Source organism: Chroicocephalus ridibundus, chromosome 14 (assembly GCF_963924245.1).
Source record: "Chroicocephalus ridibundus chromosome 14, bChrRid1.1, whole genome shotgun sequence".
NCBI lineage: Eukaryota > Metazoa > Chordata > Aves > Charadriiformes > Laridae > Chroicocephalus > Chroicocephalus ridibundus.
The window spans coordinates 8,315,520-8,337,319 of NC_086297.1; the positions used below are offsets into that span (position 1 = coordinate 8,315,520).

Genomic DNA, 21,800 nt, shown 5'->3' on the forward strand with positions numbered 1-21,800 from the left:
TCTTCCCCTAATAGGACCTCAGACTGGGATAAATGATGGTTTAGAGGAAGGACGCCTATTTTTACAATTTACAAGCAAATGGCTAAAACTGAAGCAATCTGGCAGACTATGGAGTCAGACGTATCCGCCTGTGCCTGTGTTTTTGAGCAGGACCAGTAAAAGGGCATTAAACTACTTTGTAGCAGCTGGGAGCACCTCAGGCTAATGGCGTGACCACAGAACTGAAACTGGCTTTATTTGATTCTCCTGCAAGGGATTAAGTTGGGAAATCACTATGCAGGAAATAAAGTCCAGGTGTTACTTTTAGGTTGAATAAACCATAAAGCCAAGTGATGTGGTAGCTCTGTCTCAAAGACATGATGAGAGTGAGGTGCAAGTGCTTGCTTCTGTAGATGGAAGGTTCTCTGCTTATTCTTTCTTTTTTCTTTGTGTGTGAGTGGTCCTCAGGCTGTTTTATAACAAATTCATTTTCTGTAGCTGACCAGCTTGCCTTAGAAGAACATATTTTCCAGAAGCTGGGATTGTAAGGACAACAATGTTTCCCAAGAAGTAGCCCTATTAATCTTTGGGCACACAAATCCTTCTTTACGTGGCTATATGTTGTTGAACACTCATGCATATTTGTTTTGTTTAAACAATGATAATAGCTGTACATTAGCACTTCTAAAAACTTGACTGAGCTATTTTACAAGCAGCTTGGTTGCATCCTGCAAGTATGGCAGAATATTATTCCATAGTGTGTAAATGCATTGACCATGCTAAGTGTGGTGGGTACAACATGGTCCAAATCTTGCTCTTGGTGCAGCGTAAATTCTACTTTAGGGAAGCCACTAAGACCAAGCCACAAAGACCACACTGGTTCCTACGATAGTGACTGACATCTCTTTATTACCAAATGGCTTTGAATTAGTCTGAGGTGGCCTAGCAGGCTCTTGCTCTCATTAAATTCCAGTGTTCCTTGTGCTACGTCTGGAAAATGGATTTCGGTTGCATTAGTTTTCCTGACTGCCCCATAGGGGAAATCTGTTTAGTTTTCTTGATGAGCACTGATGTTCACTCAATAGTTCTTCATAGCTTTGCATCATTTCTTGATGTCAATCAACAAGAGGAGGTCATGAAGGCTGACCTGTGTGGAATTTGGCAGATAAAGCTGACCTTACAATATGCAGTATTTGTGTCGGACTTTGAAATTGTGCTGAGCAGTTGGTTTACAGAACTAGAGTTGATGTGGAGCAATGAAAAGTATTGTGGTGACTGAGTAAGCTGTGCTTATGCAGAGTTAGTTATAATCTTAACATAAATTGCTGCTTGGGTTACTGTTTTCAGAATATTTCTCTTTCATTTCTGTTACACTCGTGCATATCCTGGCTGCGGAGCCAGGGGTTCTTGGATTAGGTTAAACCTTAGGCAATTGTTCAGTAAATCTAACCTGTGTTTGAACACTTTTCAGCAGAAAAAGCTGCCATTCAGTGCTTTATTTCTGACTGCCATATTTAACTTCTGGTTTTTATCTGTATAAAATAATGCCCATGTAACATGCTGTTGATCATGATTTTTCTTTCTCTCTACCAGACTGTGGAACATGGATTTCCTCATCAACCCAGTGCACTGGGCTATAGCCCATTTCTCCGCCTTATGGCCATTGGAACACGATCAGGAGCCATCAAACTGTATTCTTTTGAACAACTTTGGCTAGATTTCTCTGACCCATCAGAATATGCAACTTTGAAGACACTGTGAAAAGTTAGACTAAGTATAAATTTGCAATCAAGGGTTATTGGAACAGTTTGCCTAGGTTTGAAGTGATTTTGATCTGATCAGAATGGGATTATCTCGCTAAGAGCTGAACTATAGCTCAAACAGAAGCTGAGCTGATGCATTTAGAAATTCTTTGCTCTTGCTATGCAGAAGGTCAGACTGGATCTGGCCTAAGTTTAGCAATCCTTCATGTTGTAAATTCCAGGGTTGTTTAAATATTTGGGGCAGGGTTCCTTTTTTTTTTTTTTAGAGCAATTCTATTTGAAAGGGTAAAACTGAAGTCAGAAATGCTTTCAGCTTCCAGAGTTTTTGACTGTCCAGGCATTAAAGGTCTAAACATTGAAGGTAGTGACTTTTTTCTTTTTTTAGCTAATGATGTCTAGCCCGATTTTTGTGTATATGCGAGGCACTAAGGTGATTCCCATGGCACAGTACCAGTTAGGCAAGCCGTAAAACAGGGATATCACTCAGCCCAGAAAGGAAAAGTTGGTGCTCTCTCTGCCTGCTTAATCATTCATTCCTGGTGCTGTTTGTGTTCAGAGGCTGGACTCCACATGCGGGCGGTAGCCATCTGTCTCTTGGTTACAAATTAGTTAAGCAGGATTGTAGTGTCTGGGAAACCACTAAACATCTCTGAGAAAAAACAGGGTCCAGGAACCTCTTCTGCATATGCTCAAAGGATGAAGTAAACTTCAGTGTTCTCCTATAGCCTGTGTAACAGCCCACAAGCATATAAAATCAAAGTAGATTTGCATTGGTTCTTTTCAGTCCAGATTGCTAACAGTAAAACATGGTTTCAAACTAATCTCTTTTCATCTTGCTTGCTAGCAAGCTTCTTATCTATTAATTGTACCTGTGGGTCATCTTAAATACTGTAGATCCTCAACAAATTCTTCAGATATGGTGCTCCTGGGGTGGAGTTCATGGGTTTACATGAAGAAAACAATACTGTAATGCAGATTCACTTTATACCTGATCAGGTAAGTGTATTTTCAGTCCCTCTGTGACTTATGTAGACCTCTTTTAAACAGGTGTTGAGTTTGTTCCAGGCGACTGAGCTCTTATTACCAAGTATATTCAAACACTGCTTGGTTGGGAATGCTTATCCCAGTGTATTTTGTGCTCTCAGCAGCACTTGTTGCTGTGGAGATGCTCAGTAAAACTTAGGAGTAGCTTTATTTGTAACTATTAGTCATTTATCTCAAGCAACATATTGGGAATGGTAATGAGGCCAAAATAGTTCAGGCAATCTGCTGCTGAAGTGAGAACTTCCTTCACCTTTTGCAGCCCCTATTCTTTCAGTAGGACTGAGTGGTCTTTCTTCTGCAGAACAGATAGAACAGTAGCTGCTGCTGAACTGATTTAATTACTTTCAGAAGTTCAGAATAGTACTGGTGACCTCACCCGCTGTTAAGCTTGTTGCCTTTGTGTTTTGGGGTATTGAATCTTGCTCCTGGGGATTGCTGAACAGTTATTGCCACAAACTAAAAATAAGAAGGCACAATTTTCCAAATGTCTGGTGGCTGTCTAACCACTTTCCCTTCCCTTGACTGGCAGATTGGTGTCTTGGCCACATACTTTCTTGCCTGATGCCCCCAGTATAGCATGAGTGGCCTCTCTATGAGAGGGATTTAATTCTTGAGGTGGTTTTGGGTGTCTGTTTGCTTAACTAATGGTATAAGCTGAAACTCCCATGGGGAGTGTTTCACCAGGTGTGGCTTCAGCAGGTAAAATGCTTCAATTTGAACATCCAGCCAGCAGGGCTGGGCTCATAAAAGGACTCTGACACAACCCTCCAGAATGAGGTTGGACATGAAGAATGCAAGGAGTGTGGTGTAGTAGACTGTATCAGCCCCACCCAAAGCTGGGGTGTGTTTCAGCAAACCATGCTGAGCGAGAAGGTGGTGAGCTAACAGGCTGCAGCTGCCTGGCTCAGCTTTACAGCACAGGCTGATCTCTTTCAAGAGCCTAAAGCCTTGTCATCCCCCTCAGTGATAACCTGTGCCTTTGTCCTATGTAAGAGGGTTTTCAGCCCTTAGGCTACTTCGTGTCTCCCCCGACCATCCCTCGCTGTTAGCTAACAGCATTGCTGCAGTATATACCCACTGCTATGAAGAACCATGTCTGGCTCCTCAGTGCTGTTTTAGCAGAGAATTATGAACAGCAGCAACTTTATTGCTAGATTTACTGTGTTACATTTAATATTGTGGTTCTGAAAAAAAACCTTGTTTTGTGGTTTTGTAGTGCCAGCTGGTGACATTGCTAGATGATAACAGCTTGCATCTCTGGAGTTTGAAGCAGCACAGTGGAGCATCTGAGCTGCGGGAGGAGCACCGCTTCACATTGAAAGGGCCACCTGGGTAATCTGGAAGAGTGTTTTTGAGATAGTTTGGGGATAAGCAAGTAAGAAAATTCTGCTATTCTAGCTAGAGTTTGTCCTGTTCTTACAGACTCTTGCTCCTGTGAATCCATTAAAGGGGCACCCATGGAAACCAAACGGATGTTGGCTAGGGCCCGGGAGACCACATTTTTGGTGTGTTGTACTGATGTAAGGGATGATATATTTTTTTAATGTTGTGCATCCGCTTCTGTGTGTGCAGGAGCTGTAAATGTTAAGTAAATCTAAGCATCCCTTAAGCCAGAGTTTAAAATATTGTTTGCCAGTTTTGAGTGAGCTAATTTTAGCTCCTGTGGGGACACTTAATAAGAGAGGCTTCTGTAAAAAGGTGCCAGGGTCTTTGTCCACGCACTGCTCAAAAGTCTTCTGACATAATTTATCTTCAAACTAGTGTTTTCCTTCTTCAAAGAAATTATGCCTGGCTCAAAATATTGCTGTTGAGTTGTTAGTTCTCTCAAGTTCAGTAGCGATAGTCTTTTGCATGCCGTTGACAAGTCTCTTTGCCTCCCCAGGTCACCACCGAGTGCCACGCAGATAACAGCTGTCCTTCCCCATTCCTCACGGGAAGTCCTGTATCTTGGCACAGAGAGTGGCAACATCTTTGTAGTGGAGCTTCCATCATTCAGAGTGCTAGAGGACAGGACCATAACCTCTGAGGCTGTGCTGCAGCGGTGAGTGAGCAAACAGGCACTGCTGTGTAGAGGTGGAATCCCATTAGCAGGCATATCCTTTGTTAAAATGTCACCCTAGATTATGTACTGGGGCCTCTCTGTTGTGTTAAGCATTGTCCAAATCTGCATGACTCCTGTGAAAGTAACTTTTCGTCCTGGTATGTGTTAAGTAACAGTTTCTGTCCTGATCAACCCAGTACTGCCACTGTGGAGGTATAGCATATAGGCAGAACTATGCAGGAGACACTTGGAGTAAATCTGCAAACCTTCTGCTCTGTCCCTTTTGTTTACTTTTGCAAAAATTGTTATGCTTAGCTGTAATTGCCCCCCCCTTTTTTTTTTTTTTTGACTATTGGCAGAACTTCTGAGACTGCTTTGTCCAAATGAGGATCTTGTCACTCTGGAGAGTCAAGTGCTGCTAAAAACTGTCCTAATTCATATCATTGTTGCTTCCTACCAACATTTCCATGTTACCTTTATTCTGTAAGGGCCGCATGAGAATAGGGTGGGTGATTTGGACTGTCTTTATACTCCTGGGATGCAGTCCTGGAATTCATTGTAAACCTTGGGTTTTCCCTGAAGAAAATGGGACTGGATGCATGTTCATGTGTCAGGCCTGGTGTGATGTCTTACATAAAATTTTTCTGCTGGTTGAAGGATTTTTGGAAAGATTTTACTTATTCTCATCTGTTTGAACTTTTTGTTGCTTAATTTCTCATTCTTATACCTTAAGTCTTATTACATTCATATTAGGTTATGGAATAAACTTTTCTTGGTTTTCTACTTCTGTAGGGTACCGGAAGATTATTGTAACAGGCGATCATGTGAACTGGTGGAAGCTCTTCGGGAACATCCTAAGAACCCTGACCAGATCCTAATTGGATATAGCAGGGGCTTGATTGTCCTCTGGGACCTGCAGAATAACAAAGTGACACACCATTTCCTGGGCAGCCAGGTATTAATTCAATCCAGAGTCAGCTCAGCAGAGGAGGAAGGGCTCTCCTCTCAGGGCACCTGAAGACAAGTAGGTGCAGGGAGAGCCAGATAAGGCTTCTTTTTTAGTAAGAATGTGTTGGTTTTGGGGGGGTTAACAGCCCTCTGGAGAGCGGTCATTGTATGTCTTTCTCTTCAGCAACTGGAGAACCTCTACTGGCAGAGGGATGGCAGTAAATTCATTAGTTGTCACTACGATGGAAGTTACACCCAGTGGCCAGTATCCAGCGACAACAGGCAGCCTGAGCCTCTGGAAAACCTTGTGCCTTATGGTCAGTAAGTGAGGTTTAATGGTTGCGTATTCATCTAAATGCGAACTCATTTTGAGCTTGTCTGGGACACTTAAGTTGTGTTCTCGCCACTGTTTAATTCTAATGGCAAAATGCAGAGTTACCTTTTGAAAGGATTGTGAGCCTAGACTTAAGGGATTTCACTCTTTTTTTTTTTTTTTTTTTTTTTTTTTTTGGTCTTGGATTTTAAACTCCTTTACAATGTTGAGGTCTGTCCTGAATATGGAGAGAAAATGTGTTGACACTAATTTATGTCCTTTATGAAGGAGGCTTTTGGTGATTCAGCTCTTTGTTTTAGTTCAAGTGTTCTGTTCAGCAGGAGTTGCTTGGATCTTCTGTAATTAATAGTGAGCTAAGTGTACTTTTTGTTGACCTGAGCAGTGATGAAATGATGCCTCTGATTTGCTGAAACCCATCCAATGGGGATGACCTCATCTTTTTAAGCATATAGAAGCGTCTAAAGCTCTATCACCTTTACATTAGTTTCAGGAATGTCTGTGTGTTTAACAATCCTTTCTAGTTAATCAGCTTCTACAACAGCACTTCCACTCCCTGTTAGCCATCGGCAATGTAGTTCAAAACTTACCCTGAGTCTAAGCCTTGTTTTGCTGAGGAGTACTGTGGTCAATGTGTCCCAGAAGACGACTTGTCTGATGTGGCTTGGTCTGGGGAGGTGGTGGTGGTGCCTACTAATTCAGGTGGCTCCCCTTGACTTGGAGGCTGAGGTGACCTAGGTGAAGCAGAATAATAAACTTCTTAATATAAAGATGCACTTCTTGAATTATGGCAAATAACTCTATTCTCTTAGGTCCTTTTCCTTGCAAGGCCATCTCCAAGATCTATTGGCAGACAACGAAAAATGGGTAAGTCCGTGGTGTCTCACCTGTTTAAAGTCATTTAAACAGTCAGTCACGGTGCAGTGTGCAATATCGTAAGAGCCCTTTAGAGTAACATAATAAGAATTTTTTGTCGAAGTTTGACTTGCCTCATGTCTTTGAAATTTTGCTTACTTCTTACTTCAACATACACCACTCTAACTCTGTCTTTCTCTTAAGGCTTCCTTACATTATATTCCAAGGAGGGATGCCCCGGGCTAGCTATGGTGACCGGCACAGTATCTCTGTTGTCCATGGCAGTCAGCAAACAGCCTTTGACTTCACATCACGGGTGATAGACTTCTTTATAATCTTCAGTTCAGAGCCTACTGCAGGTATGTGATGAAAGAGCATTACTGAGGAATTAGAATAGCTGTGTAAGCATGTGGAAATCTGCCTGGAATAAATAGCATATGAAATGATAAGGAGGTCAGTTGTTTGGGGGTTTTCTGAGACTTTAACAGAGAATTACAGAATCATTTAGGTTGGAAAAGACCCTTAAGATTGAGTCCAACCATAAAAGAGATTTGAGATTTAAAAGTGAAGTGTAAAACGGGCTAGCTACAAATGCCATACATTCCTCAAAAAATTAATTTACGCCATTAATGAGAAAAGATCACTTAACCTCACGTCTGTGTAAGATGGACATAACCAGGTCGTGAAACGAGGATCTCAATATTGCTGTTTGGAAATAGCACTTCAAAGGAGTCAATAATTAAAAGCAGAATCTACTCCCAGGGAGACACTGTTTCTTTTAATTACTATCTGTATTTATGACTAGGGCTCTGGGTAATAAATCAGCAAAGGGTGACATAGAACCAAGGGTCAGTATATAGAGAACTTAATTTACTTACTGCTGGTGAACATGAATGTAAACAGTTCTAAAACTGAATAGCACTCATTCCACAGCTTGCTTAGAGCTTGTCAGATTCTTGCTTTTGTTGAAGAGTTTTGTTGCCCTTATTTCCACAGTAGCTGTAATATTCTTTCTTTTCACGGAATTGTAAAGGTTTTTCCCCAAGAACTGTTTCTCTAATGCTGGTGTAGTTCTTGCTTCTGGTATAAAATGCTATTTCAAGCTCCACAAATGTGCAGTATTGGAAGTTGGATCAGACCAAATCACAGAATTCCAGATGCTTTTTAGGAACTTGTAGACAAATCTTCTGTTACTGAATCTTCTCAGGCTTTCTGGTTTGCCTAGTAGACTAGTTTCCAAACCTATTTGTCTTGTGTACTGCCAGGGGTGGTGGTGACAGCTCCCAGCTACACACTGTGCAGGCATTGGCATTCAGATATGTAGATGCACGTTGGCTCCTTCTGGCCTATTGTACAAAGCAGACCATGGATCCGGGGGATGTCCATCTTGTGAAAGTAGGCATAAAGAAACAGCTTTTGGATTCCTCCCCGCCTCTGTCCCCAGACCTTAACAGACCCTCGCAAGCCACTGAAAAACCAGTAAAGAAATAGACAGAATGTGACTGAGATGAAGTGCCTACATATGTTTGTTATTCTAGATTTTCCCTACACAACACTGCCTTTTATAAGTGTCTTCCAAATGTGCAGAACCTTCAAGCTTAACAATGCCATTAAACTTGAGATACTGTTTAGCTTTTATCATTAAAGAAACTAGACTCTTTTGCTTTCTATGAAGTTGTCAGAGCTGAGATTCTAGATGATGGAACAAAAGTCTTAAAGATGAAAGAAATCTGAGGGTTTTTTTAGGTAAGAGATTAATCATATCCAGGAACTGAACTTTAATTAGTTAGAAGTCATTTAGGATGAAGTAACTGAACTTAACAGGCTTTATATTTATACTTCTCAAGGATTGAATTAACTAGTTAACACGACTTCTAGTGCATACAGACAGGAGCTGCTACAGGAAGCTGAAGCTGTTGCACTTAGATGAGGAAGTTTTTTTACAATAAAATGAGGTTTCTGTGGTTGACAAGCTTCCTTGTGGCTGATTGCCTAAGCTTAGTGGATCTACGTAGCTTGCCTTGTTTGCCCTTAAGCAGTCTTCCCTGCAATGGCAATACGAAGGTATTAATTGTGTACCAAAGCCACTTAATTTAATAAGCACAAAGCTTATGCATTGCAGCATGGTGGTAGCTGGTGACTTTCCACTACCCTGAATATGCTGTGGAAACAATTTTTAAAAGGCCAGCCCTTCCTGTTTTCTCTCTTTTTTTTTTTCTTTTTTTTTAAATTAGCAGGTGGATGAGTGTATGGCAGTCATGACAAATTCTAGTATGCTTGTTACTTCAGCAGCTTAAAACAGATTCTTGCCATAACCAATAAGCTTGGATGTGTGCCTTTGCAGGAAAAAGAATATTGTTAAAACAGTATATTTGGTTAATATTGGTAGCAGTCAGAATGTAGGGCTGATCGTACATAATACAGTACAGGTATGATATTATTTGTTCTATTCAGAAGTCCTGTAGGCAACTGCAAATGACTGCATGGAAGAAAGCAAAGTAAAACTGTATATAAAACACTTTTTCCATGAAGAAACTGAACTAATTAGTTTTGTGTTATGACCGTGGCTAGTCAGAGGTGAAACTTTGGGTGTCTAACTAGAATGGTGCCAAGTACTAATTACTTGAAGTCAATTTTTGCTGAGTGAACAGCGTTGGTATGTGCTTGCTTATAGACGTGCCTTCTTGCAAGTATATTCCAGGTAATCAAACAACTAAAGAAGGGAAGTAAAAGTACAGGTTAGCAAGGAAGGTCAGTGCAAAGCTGCTTGTTTACTTATGGCTCACTGTCACCCCCCCACGCACACACTATAGCTATGCTTTCACTTAGATTTCTGTAGCTGTGTTAATCGTTATTGGTATGAACTGATTTGTGGTTTTGGTTTTCCGCACCAGTTACTGTTGTGGTTGTCTTGCAAACATTATTCAAGAGTGTCCTTGTAGACTAATTTTTTTTCAGTTTAATTCTAGTTACAATGAAAAATCTTAATTATTGATTGTGTCAGGTGTCATCTGTAAAGTTACATTAACAAATTTCTTTTGTTTGTAATCTTGTCTAATATACACATGACTATATATTAAATGATGTACACACTCTTTAAAAAAGAAAGTCCAGAGGATGTGTCACAACATATGAGAAGTAAGGAAAATGAAAAGTAAGAGAGCTGAACTGTAAATACTTGTCAGTTCAAGCAGAGAAGCATTCTGCAGAACCCAAGGCATTACTGTGTTTAAGCAGCTTAGCCTAGATGGACTGTGGTCCTAACACAGTACTAAATGGGTCACTGCTGGGGTGTATGCATGTCTGTCCACCCCATGTTGTTAATTAGCCATAGGTAAAGTCCTTTGAATTGTGGCTGTTACAGTGGTGAACATGAGCTTGTGTTATTTAGCCGTGTATGTTGTTAACGAATTTTTAATTCTGCAGTGGAATCTAAAAAGTCACTCTGACAGTCCCAGGAGTGGTGTAAAGAAACATGAATTGCAGTGAATCTGCTAGTATCTTGAAATCTATTAATATTACTGCCTCAATAGGCCTGGTTAACACAGAAGCATTTAGAGGTTTTGCCAACAAAAATGTTTGTGTAGAGCTCTGTGATAACATTTTTCAAATAAGCTTTACAGGAAGCTTGTTTCTATTAACCTTGGATGGTCATTTTTCTCAGCCTCTGAATCTCATTTCTGCAGAGTTTGATGACCCTTCTGCTATGGTGGTGCTGGCAGAAGAAGAGCTGGTAGTTATAGACTTGAAAACTGCAGGCTGGCCAGCAGTCCATCCTCCGTACCTGGCTTCTCTCCATTGCTCAGCCATCACCTGCTCGCACCATGTCTCCAACATCCCACTGAAACTGTGGGAGAGGATTATCAGTGCTGGGAGCAAGCAGAACATTCACTACTCGAATATGGTATGGCAGCTTTAAATGTACATGTGTTCCCATGCGTTTAAGAACAGCATGACTGCTCAGAATGTGGGTGGTCTGCGCTGCTGACTCCGTGTGGAGGGATGAGTCCCAACAGACGTTGTCCTGCCTCTTAATAGGGTCGAGAAAGGCTTTTTCCCAGAGCACCACCAATACAGTAACTCACACTGGGGGATTAAAATGTGATTTTTTTTTTTCAGGCTTTGACAAGCTAGAAGGAAAGTCTGAGCGTTCCCAGCTGTCAGTCGTAACAAACTTTTCATTTAGAAGCATGAAGCTTTCTGCACAGCTTCTTGAGGAAATGTGTAGAATATCTTCTAAAAAGCACAGCTGGTGTCAGAACAGGAACATCTAATCCAAACAAAAGCTAACAGCATGGACTATTTTCACTGCCCCTTGCACTGAAGTTCATGCTCTCCTGCTGACTGCATATTCTCTTCACACTGTCACTGCCCAGGAAGTCACAGTCTTCCCTTAATGTATTTGCAGCCGTGGCCGATTGATGGTGGCATGAATGTAGCTCCAGATCCTCCGCAGAGGGACTTGCTTCTAACAGGGTATGTACTTAACTGATAACAATCAAGGAGCCCTTTCCAGTTTCTGTTCTTCCTTTTGAACCAACTGAGGCTTTCCCATGAGATTAAAGTTGGCTCATCTTGTAGGAAGAAGACTGCAGCTTCACAATAAAACCTCTCAAAGCTGGGCTGCTGGCTTTGTAAAGCTACCTGGTTCTACTACTTCTGAGCAAACAGGTTGTGATGTCCACAGCTAACCTATAAAGTTGGCTTATTTGTAGTTCTGATGTATTATCTATTGCCCCACCATGTCCCCCACCAAACATCAGTGTAGAAGTCCAGGCAGTAATCCAGACTAGTTCAAAGGGAGCAATGTAAAAGCGGAGCTTAGTCTTGCAGATTTTGAAGCTTTACCCCCCTGTTACCTTACACTGTTCTGAATCTCAGAAAAGAGGTTTGCTTGGACTCCTGTCTGCTTTGATCAGTATAAACAGATCTAGCTAAGTGGTGGAAGTAGCTAGCAAGAGACTGTCTCATTGCATAAAAATGTATCAGTTTCTTTTCAAAGCACTTTTAAGAATTTCAGTGGGCCGTTCTTCCGACTTCACTCTTGATGCAGCAAGTCATTGGAAGTCCTTATATTGGAAGAATGTTACCAGCTTTCACCCGGAGAACTAAGATTAAAGATTGAGTTCTTTCCCTCCTTCCCAGTAATAGTATTTTTGTCAGGATGAGTTGTTCTTCTGTATGCTAAGCTTTTCTTCCTTTTCAGTGCTTTTTGGAGTAATCTTAAATTGTACACTGGTGTCAGATCATCAGGAACAAACTGGATTAAAAAAACCCAACAACCTAAATCAAAACAAAAACAAACTCCACAAAAAAACCCAACAAAACCCCCCCAAATATCTTTCTCTTGAAGCTCTAAGTTGGCACAGCTCAGGGCTTTTGTAAGCAGTGTGGTTTAGTCTTTGGTTGTGGTTTTCCCCCCGCCCCCCCTCTGTTTTATCATCCTCCTCTGGGTGATTTGCTGTTCTCCTGTATGATGTGTGTTTCTGTAACCCTTCCCCATACAGGCATGAAGATGGCACTGTGCGGTTTTGGGATGCATCTGGTGTATGCTTACATCTCCTTTATAAGCTAAGCACAGTGAGAGTATTTCTCACAGATGCTGATCCCAATGACAATATGAACACCCTGGGTGAGGACGAATGGCCTCCACTTCGCAAAGTAAGATAGCTATTGCTTGTGGAAGCTTTCTGAAAACTTGAGGTGTTTTGATTCTTGTCCCAGTTAATGCATATGCAGAGACCAGACACTGTGTATTTTCTCTTACCTAGGTTGGTACCTTCGACCCTTACAGTGATGATCCTAGACTTGGGATCCAGAAGATCTACCTGTGTAAATACAGTGGGTACTTGGCTGTAGCTGGTACAGCAGGACAGGTATTGAAATATAAACAGTCATTGTAAATCTTGCTTTTAGCACAGGTCATCACAGTGCAACTTGGAGTTGTGTTAAAATTTGAAATACTAACTTCTATAGTGGTAAATCGATCTAGTTGCTGAAAAAGTTGTTTCACAATTCTCTGCTTTCTCTAATCTGTATTTTTAGACTTTATCTAATGCTATTTATCAGCCCTGAGACATACTGTAGTTTTGCAGCTGCTGAGAAGGCTGCAGCTTGGAGGACTGCTTGACTTGTAAAAACTGTAGCAAAGAGTGTCCTCTTCCTTTCAGGTACTGGTGATGGAACTGAATGACGAAGATGCAGAACATGTTGTGGACCATGCTGAAGCAGATCTCCTGCAGGACCAAGAGGGCTATCGATGGAAAGGTCACGAGAAACTAAAGACTCGAGATGGACCTGTTCGATTTGAAGCTGGTTTTCAGCCGTTTGTCCTTGTCCAATGTCAGCCACCGGCTGTGGTCACCTCATTGGCCCTTCACTCTGAATGGAAGCTTGTGGCCTTTGGTACTAGTCATGGTTTTGGGCTTTTTGATCACCAGCAGAAACGACTGGTCTTTGTCAAGTAAGTATCCCCTTTCCAGGAGGTCTGTGGTAATCCTCTGTTAAAGATAGCCTGGAATTGCTAACAAAGCAAGTTATGATAAGCGATTTCTTAAGAGCAGTCAGTGTAGCAAGCAGCTGTGCCTCATTGGACTCTGTCCTTCAAGATCTTCAAGAATATATAAGCATGTTCCAACATTTGTATGTGTCCTGTTGGACTCTTGGGAGGGATTGCCACCCAGTAGACAGTGACCACCTGCCTGCTGTCTCCCTCTTTCAGGTGTACACTGCATCCCAGTGACCAACTGGCCTTAGAAGGCCCACTGTCTCGGGTGAAATCCTTGAAGAAGTCCCTCCGTCAATCATTCAGGCGGATCAGAAGAAGCCGGGTGTCTAGTAGGAAGCGACGAGGAGGTAGTGGAAATGCCTCAGAGGTGAGGGGCCCACCTTTTTGGGGTCCTGGAGCAGGAAGTGGTTTGCAGTCCTGCTATGGTATCAGTAGCTACTGGTATAAGGGTTAAAACTAGCAACTTCTGATGCTGCTGTTAATAAAATAGTCACACTTTTAGAGAAAACGTATTGTCTGTAGTTAATTATGCAGAATATACCTGTTCACTGGTATGATGGTGCTTTCCCTTTCTATTGCTGCCACTCTTACTGTCTCTCTTCCCCGCCATGTCTTTGCCTGACTGACAAAATGTGTCCTCTCTTTGAAGGTGCAAGAAGCAAATGCCAAATTTGACCAAGACGCATTGCAGGAAATGGAACTGGCTCCAGTCCAGCGGAAGATTGAAGCCCGGTCTGCAGAAGACTCTTTCACTGGCTTTGTGCGCACCTTATATTTTGCTGATACCTTCTTGAGAGACAGTGAGTAGAAAAAAGCATCTCTCTCTTCTTCCAAATGGGTTTTTCCTCCTCCTGCCAAGGAAGGTATTAGAATTTACTGCCAGGAAAATTTGGCACCTCCTATGTCCTACTTCGTGCTATGCTGAAAAACTAATATAGAACAAGAGCATATGTTGTCATGTAGAATTGTTATCTAGCTGTTCTGGCTGCTGGCTAATCCAAGGCAATTAGTAGTTCATCTGTGGATGCAGCCTTTATGTATGGTTTTCAAATGTGCTGGAATGGTATCCGACTCTTTAGTATAAGCTTTTCTTTGTCTTGTTACTCTAAAGTTCACCCCTCCCCCCCAGCAGAGCCTTTTAATTTTGGTGAGGGTGGTGGCTGGTTGTGCATCAGAGCCCAAACTGATATTATGCACAAATGTACTCTGCTCATATGTGATATAAATACATGAAAAATGGATGCAGCAATTGTGGTTTCTGATGGAAACAGCACTCTGTTCCCTTTACTCACATGCCATGTCCTTCATCAAAGCTGCTGATGGAGATGTATTGGGAAAAGAAGTGCTAAGAGCCTGTCGTTTCCCTGGCAAGTCTGCCATAATATAAAGATATTTAGGGTATAAACAGAGGGAGAATGTGTATAGCTAGTGGAAAGCAGTTATCCAAGGATGTCACAGGTAGTGCCTTCTCATGAGCCTTCTTGTTGCTCCAGGCTCGCGCCACTGCCCGTCCTTGTGGGCAGGCACCAATGGAGGTACAGTCTACGCCTTCTGTTTACGTGTTCCTCCAGCAGAGAGGAGGATGGATGAACCTGTCAGGGCAGAGCAGGGTAAGTATGCCTTGTGAACGCAAGATCCTAATGGATCTGAGCTATCACTAGTATAACCAAGAGTTGCATACGAAAAGCAAGGTAGCTCAATTACCACTGTTTATCAGTGGAGCTAAATGTAACAGTGTCTGAGCTAAGCAATGCTCACTGCAGCAACTGAACTGAAGGGTAAGTGAGCTCCAGCACTGCCTGACATACCTTAGCCTCATTTCCTACTGACTTAAGAAATTTCAATTTGTGTCAGCTGTCATTGAAGTTTACCATCAAGCCTCAGTGCACATGTACCTTATTCTGACAGCTGGACCTGCTATCTTTATGTAGTAATAGTTACTGTTTAACATGAACCAGTTCAGTCCAAATACTCTTTAACTACTAAATCTTTTTAGGCAGGGTTTCAATAGCCACATTGTATAGGTCTCCAGCTTTGAGAGAATATGAGTGAGGCTCTAACATAGTGTCTCTGATTAGACTCCTGTTTGGTTTTTCTGTTTGTTTATTTTCCTCCTTATCTTGCTTGTCTAGCCAAAGAGATTCAGCTGATGCACAGGGCTCCTGTTGTGGGTATACTTGTCTTGGATGGACGCAGCACTCCCCTCCCAGAACCCCTAGAAGTAGCACATGACCTTTCTAAGAGTCCTGATATGCAAGGCAGCCATCAACTGCTGGTGGTTTCTGAAGAGCAATTTAAGGTAAGTATCACCCAGGAGGTGTGTATGGATTGTGCATAAAACGCGAAAGCACTGGGCAGTGCTCAGTGGAAAGGTGCACTTGGGAGTGCTCATTCTGCTGTACCTGAATAACACCCTTGGGGCAGTGCTTCTGTTTGGGGTGTCCATAAATCAGGTGTGTGCTGACAAATTGGATATTCAGCATAGTGATGCACATGCTGATCACAGAAATTTTATTCCTATATTACATTATACTCTTTGGACAAGGCTGCTTCTGCTTGTGGGAAAGGACTTTTGCTGTGGTTAGTATATAAGCAGGAATTGTTAAGCATTTCTGTGAAGCAACTAAAAAGCTTCTTGTTTTGCACACTAACTAGTCATCGTAGAAGAGAAGACTTGAAGTAGCTTGCTATAAGCTGGCCCTGGCTTTTTACTGAGGAAGAGCACACAGTGTAAACCTTTTTCTCTTTCAGTAATAATTTATAGCCAAATATGGAGGGGTTTTGAAAGAACTAGGGGAGAAATACAGTTTGCAGACTGAAGGGTAAAACTGTTTGATATCAGAACAGAAACAGATTCTAACACTGACTGTGGCTGATTACTTCTTGTCCCATGAGCAGGGGAAAGGTTGACTCAGATTACACCTGTGTGTATTCACTGTGAATCAAAGCATTGTTAAAGGAGGGAGCAGCAGATGTCCTGGGGTGCGGCAGCTGCCATTGTGCAGGAAAGAGATGTCAGCGCCTTGTTTCTATTGACAGGTATTCACATTACCCAAGGTTAGCTCCAAACTGAAGCTCAAGCTGACGGCCCTGGAAGGCTGTAGGGTACGAAAGGTGACGGTTGCGAACTTTGGCAGCTGCAAGACTGACGATTATAGTGAAAATGACCTGGCTGTCCTGACTAACCTGGGAGACATTCAGATCATCTCGCTGCCCTTCCTCAAGTTACAGATCCGTTACCCTTGCATCCGCAAAGAAGACGTGAGCGGCATTGCATCCTGCGTCTTCACCAAATACGGCCAAGGTAAGGTGTGCTTCTCCCATATCATCTGCCTCTGTTGTGTGTTTGAGACAGTGGAAAAGGGATTATAGGGCTTAGTGTTTAGAACTGGCTGTGTATGCATGTGAATATTACGTAAATATATCCATTATATGTTTCTGGCCAGCACCAGTTGCCAACAGGTACTTACACTTGAATTATCAGAATTAACAGAAGTGAGTTTATTCCATTATTGTTAATAAATACAGTGGTTTTCAGCTAACAGGTTGGATGTGCCCCATAGGAAGCTTTCATCTGGCCACTCTCCTCTTGTCTGGAGTCAAGACAATGGCTCTCTAAGCAGCAGTCACTGTGGAAATGGCTGCATTATGCCTCCTATACATGCCCGTGGCTCAATGCTCAAATTGCAAAACTGGGATCTAACATCCTATGGCTGATGAAGGTGGATTGCTGCTTTGTAGTTCAGTTTTTACATTTTTCTCTGCTTTTCATAACTGTCAGCACAGGACAACACAATTACAACTCAGCATAATCTTAAATTGCCCAGTCTCTAGGCTAACATAATCCTTGGGAAACTGGGATAATATCTTCCTCAATGATTCCTTCTCATTTACATAGGAGGAAATGCATGCCCTTTCTGCCAGACATAGAGGATGCTGAGATCTGTTCTTTTTTGGATTCTTGGAATTGAGAATTGCTTATAAATTCCCAATCATCTGTAGGTTTCTATCTGATCTCGCCATCGGAGTTTGAGAGGTTTTCCCTTTCTACCAAATGGTTAGTGGAGCCCCGGTGCATTGTGGACGTGCCCGAAGTTACAAGCAACAATCATATGCACAACAAGTCTGGCATAGAGAATGCTGCAAGAAAATCCAGGTAAAGTCTGTAAAACTCTTGGCCACTGACTGTGTCTGAGTAGTGAGATCTGCTTCTGTGTTATAGAAGCAAGCCTGTGTTATGAGTTCTTGAAGTCTGTCTCCTTTTCCAAACTGTTTCCAACAAAGTTTTGTATTTTATAGAGCATGTTGTCTTTAAAAAACCAAACCAAACCAAAAAATCACAAAAAAACAACAGCCAAAACCAAAGGACTTTGAAGTCTTTGTTTACAAGAAATTGGCATGAGGAAATGTAACCTTCTCCCTGATGATTTTCCTACTTGCAGTACAGCTGGGTGGGACAAAGTAGTGAAGCATTGGAATTGGTATCCCTAAGCTAGAGTCGTAAACTGTAAGCTCTGGCTGGCTTTACTTGTTCCTTAACGATGTGTCTGACTGACACCTGACACTTGCATACTTCTGTGTTACTGATGAGGCTGAACTGTTGCTCTGTGATGGGAAATCCAGTGTTCCTCCTCTCCTCTTAGAACATAAGCAAATAGCAGTAGGTCTGACGCTCATGGAGATCCCATAGGAATTTTATTCCAAAAGTTTAGAAATGTTCTCTGATGCCTGTGGGCTTCTGTATCACCAACATGTGGTGAAGCCCTTCCTACGTTCTTGCTCAACAAACCATTAGTTAGCATGCACTGGAGCTTCTTGTAGCTGCCAAGAATATACATGAATTCTCTGCACCCCTATGCCTCAGAGTCAGTGTTTGTTTTCTGTCTCCTTTCCTTTTCTAGGGGATCAGGAAGGAGTTCAGGAGACTATGGAGAAGATGGTAAGCAAACGATAATGGTACTAAATGGTGACGTGTAAACCTGAAACATCTTTCCTATTGCTACAGTTGATATTTTCTACCTAAGAAAGAGGAAAGTAAGGAGGGACAGGAGGGAAACATTGTGACCTGCCTGGACATGGTAGTTGCTAGCTCTAAAGGAAGTTGTGTGTGGTAAGGTTGCCTTGAAAGGATGGAACATAGTTTCTGCTGGAAGGAAGAGGCTGTAGGAGGATAAGGTCTGAAATTCCAGATGAGATCTTCTGTTAGCCAAACTAGTATTGCTGGAAAATACAGTTCAGTATGGGAGAGGCTTTAAGGATTAGTTGTGAAGCATTCAGTAAAGTCAAAAGGTACTTAACAGGGGGAAATAAATAAATCCAGTTCTATTGCAGGCTTCCAAAACTGCACATTTTCATGAAAAGGGGAAAATATTGTTAGGTAACAGATGCTTTCGTACTCTTTTTTTTAGAAAGGAAGTCTGGGAGGCTGATGGAACATGCATTACTCAATGATGAAAGTGAGTAAGATGAAGTCTTGCTACTGACAGGGCAGGTGCCTTTCTGGGTGGGAAAGGAAGAAAGCTGCTGGGAATTTTGTGTGTTCCAGTACTTAGTTTCGAGGGATCTGCAATTACGCAAGACTGGTAGAAACAGTGGGTTTTCGTGAATCGGGAGAAGTGAGAGGTTGGACAGATAGTCATACCCTCAGGCAGGGGTTGTTCCACATAGCTGCATTCACTGCTGTGATAAGAGAAGGATCTTTACTTTCCAGTAGGACTTGTGTAAAATGACAGCTGGAACAGACTGTTCCTTTGGGGCTCTGGTACACTGGGACTGGCAACATTTCCTCTGGCAAATGACTGCTTCAGTCCTTTATGCCAGCCTGTTCAGTAAAAACTTCATGCTGTTGAAGGGGCAATGAGACTATTAAGGTCTGACCTCCGTATTGTGGGAGGCAGGTTTTAAAGGCAAGGTGGAATGTGGCTAGGCTGCTGCCTGAAAGCAGATCTCCTCTGGTTTGGCTCACTGCTTTAACCCTCTGCTTTCCAGAAGTCCTGAAGGAGATCCAGAGTACCCTGGAGGGGGGCAGAGGGTGAGTATCAACCAACTGCTGCTGTTAATGGGTGGGTCTGGCAAGGGAGGGCATTTCTAGTTGAAAGCAGGGGGATGCCCAACATGATGGTAGGGATCCTTGTGCTGGAATCTGGTTGTGTGTGTCCCACAAACTATCAAAGGGAAATAGTAAGAGAGGCAGGTTCTCTTTCACATGTTGTCCCTTGACATTTTTTATGAATAATGCTTTGTCTCTTTCTCTCCGAAAAGCAGGAGAGATCACATTCCCACATCCCAAAGGAACAGGACTCTGAGTATTCGCATACAGGTTTATATTCGTGTCAACCCATACTGATCTAAGGGCAGGCCACATGGGCTTAGTTGGTCGAGGATGGGACTCTGGAGTTTTAATCCTGGCTTGACACTGTCACTGGGACGTGTTCAGTATCTCTGCTCCCATTCTGTCTATACAATAGAGCTAAGCTACCACCATGGGTGCGGGGCTTTACCTTGTCTCCCTAGAATACTGATGTTCAGGTGACAGGGGCTACGGAAGTGTAGACAAAGGAATACTGTTGGCAACGGATGCAGGAAGCTTGGTGGGATTGGTAACTGCTGGTGTGTAAGGATAAGTGACTGCCTGACATGCTCTGCTCTGCGCACTTCCTCTGGACACTACCTAATCCTGGTCTTCCGTTAGCAGCTGGGAGTGGATGGGATGATACTGCATTGCAATAATGAATCTTTTCTCGTGTCATTGCAGGAGCTATGCAGAAAGAAATTTGGCAAGAAATCCATTAGGACATGGACTAAGTAATGGAGGAGGTAGGTGAGGCTCAGGATATTTCAGGCCCAGTGAAGCAGTCAAAGGAAGCAGAAAGTAGAATGGAGTTTGTTTCTAAAATACAGCTTATTTAAATGGTTTGTGATAGTGCAGAATTGTGGTCTGAATTTTCAGGATGTAGATCTGCTCGCTGTGTGATGTACTAGCACTGTTCATCACCTTGTACCACATGAGTAAATGTGCTGCATCAGTTTTAAAGGAAGAGAATAAAAAGCCTTTGAAGGCTCCTGCCTGATGCTTAATCTTACCATGAAGCATGATGGAGAGGTAGCCAGAGCTCATAGCAATAGTCTGTTGAGTATATCAACTCATTAGCTCTCATTAGCTTTCAACTTCTGTTTTCTGAAATGGCTTTTGCATTCTTTTATCCCAAAGCAGATTGACCAGAATTCATCAAGGACTTTCTGGCATTGGATTGAGTGCTGTAACACTACTGATTGGGCAAACCGTCCCTGGGGAGAGGGCACCACTGTTCCCTGCATCGCAGGCTAGTGAGCTGCAACTTGCATGCATATGCATGCCTGCCTCTGCCTCCCCTTTTAGTGCCTCATTTGAGACATCTCCTCTTGGAGCCCGCCTTGCATTAGGACAGAAGTGGATCGCCAGGTCTGATGCACCACAAGCCTCTGAGTACATCTAACTTTTAAATGTTTGCACATTTCTCTTTTCTACTGGGCTGGGTTTTAAATTATAAATGTTACTGCCTTGGTGCAGGATTTTAATAAACGCACACTGTTACCTCCAACTGGTTTAAAATTATTTTTTGTACAATTTTTTAAAATCGTATGGGTATTTCAGTTTTAACAGAAACATTTTAGAACTTTACTTTTTAAAAAAAAAATTAAATAATATATGCTAGATTCCTGTGACTGCTGTATGTGGTATCTGAATGAGTAATTTTGGGTTTTGTTTGTTATGGTACTGTTAACTGGCTTTATGGATTTGGGTAGAATCTATTTTTGTAGCCATTCAAATCAGAGGAAAACTAATTGAACTTGATTTTTGTTTCAACACTACATTGCTTTTTTTTTTTTTTTTTTTTGGAAATAAAACTCTGAATTCCCTTTTGTGATCCTTGTCTGCTCTCATATCTATTCTTTCCATCAGTTGCTTCTTTCACATTGGCAACAGGCTCATGTCCGCTTACCTGTTGAAGAAGGTGGAGCGGTCCCTCTCTGAGCTGTAGAGGCAAAGAGCACTCCTGGAGATCAAGTGGCCTTGTTAAGCAAGGTGGTGGTTTGGAGAAGATGCACATGGCAAGCAAGTTGATTGTGTCACTGTCCTGCAATTCATACATAGTGTTGCCAGAAAAGGGCATCGGTTCAGATCATAGTCCCTGGAAGGTCATCTATTAGCTTGTCCATAAATAACTTGAAATAACACACTGAATGGAGAAACAGTTGATCTGATAATCTGCTGTACTCGTCAGCCAATGGATTTTGAGTCCAAACTGGTGCAATACTGTGCAGAGCAGTTCGTTACTCTCTAAACTTTTT

At 42.2% G+C, this 21,800-nt stretch overlaps 1 protein-coding gene across 3 annotated transcripts in view; it reads left to right on the forward strand.

Moving 5' to 3' along the window:
- Positions 1 to 21,164, forward strand: part of LLGL2 (LLGL scribble cell polarity complex component 2) — a 33,382-nt gene extending 12,218 nt beyond the window's left edge. Inside the window, exons 3-26 of one of the 3 annotated variants that reach the window (XM_063351813.1) lie at positions 1,573 to 1,670; positions 2,657 to 2,738; positions 4,003 to 4,118; positions 4,669 to 4,827; positions 5,620 to 5,782; positions 5,960 to 6,092; positions 6,919 to 6,973; positions 7,166 to 7,320; positions 10,648 to 10,865; positions 11,370 to 11,437; positions 12,469 to 12,622; positions 12,733 to 12,837; positions 13,132 to 13,424; positions 13,683 to 13,836; positions 14,119 to 14,269; positions 14,963 to 15,079; positions 15,602 to 15,768; positions 16,509 to 16,773; positions 17,472 to 17,625; positions 18,371 to 18,408; positions 18,878 to 18,925; positions 19,458 to 19,500; positions 20,224 to 20,285; positions 20,680 to 21,164. In XM_063351813.1, the coding sequence (XP_063207883.1) occupies positions 1,573 to 1,670; positions 2,657 to 2,738; positions 4,003 to 4,118; positions 4,669 to 4,827; positions 5,620 to 5,782; positions 5,960 to 6,092; positions 6,919 to 6,973; positions 7,166 to 7,320; positions 10,648 to 10,865; positions 11,370 to 11,437; positions 12,469 to 12,622; positions 12,733 to 12,837; positions 13,132 to 13,424; positions 13,683 to 13,836; positions 14,119 to 14,269; positions 14,963 to 15,079; positions 15,602 to 15,768; positions 16,509 to 16,773; positions 17,472 to 17,625; positions 18,371 to 18,408; positions 18,878 to 18,925; positions 19,458 to 19,500; positions 20,224 to 20,285; positions 20,680 to 20,687 (3,006 nt within the window). In that variant the 3' untranslated portion in view covers positions 20,688 to 21,164. The remainder of the gene's footprint in view (positions 1 to 1,572; positions 1,671 to 2,656; positions 2,739 to 4,002; positions 4,119 to 4,668; positions 4,828 to 5,619; positions 5,783 to 5,959; positions 6,093 to 6,918; positions 6,974 to 7,165; positions 7,321 to 10,647; positions 10,866 to 11,369; positions 11,438 to 12,468; positions 12,623 to 12,732; positions 12,838 to 13,131; positions 13,425 to 13,682; positions 13,837 to 14,118; positions 14,270 to 14,962; positions 15,080 to 15,601; positions 15,769 to 16,508; positions 16,774 to 17,471; positions 17,626 to 18,370; positions 18,409 to 18,877; positions 18,926 to 19,457; positions 19,501 to 20,223; positions 20,286 to 20,679) is intronic. The other 2 variants (XM_063351812.1, XM_063351814.1) reach the window with 2 other exon arrangements.
- The last annotated feature ends 636 nt before the right edge of the window (positions 21,165 to 21,800 follow it).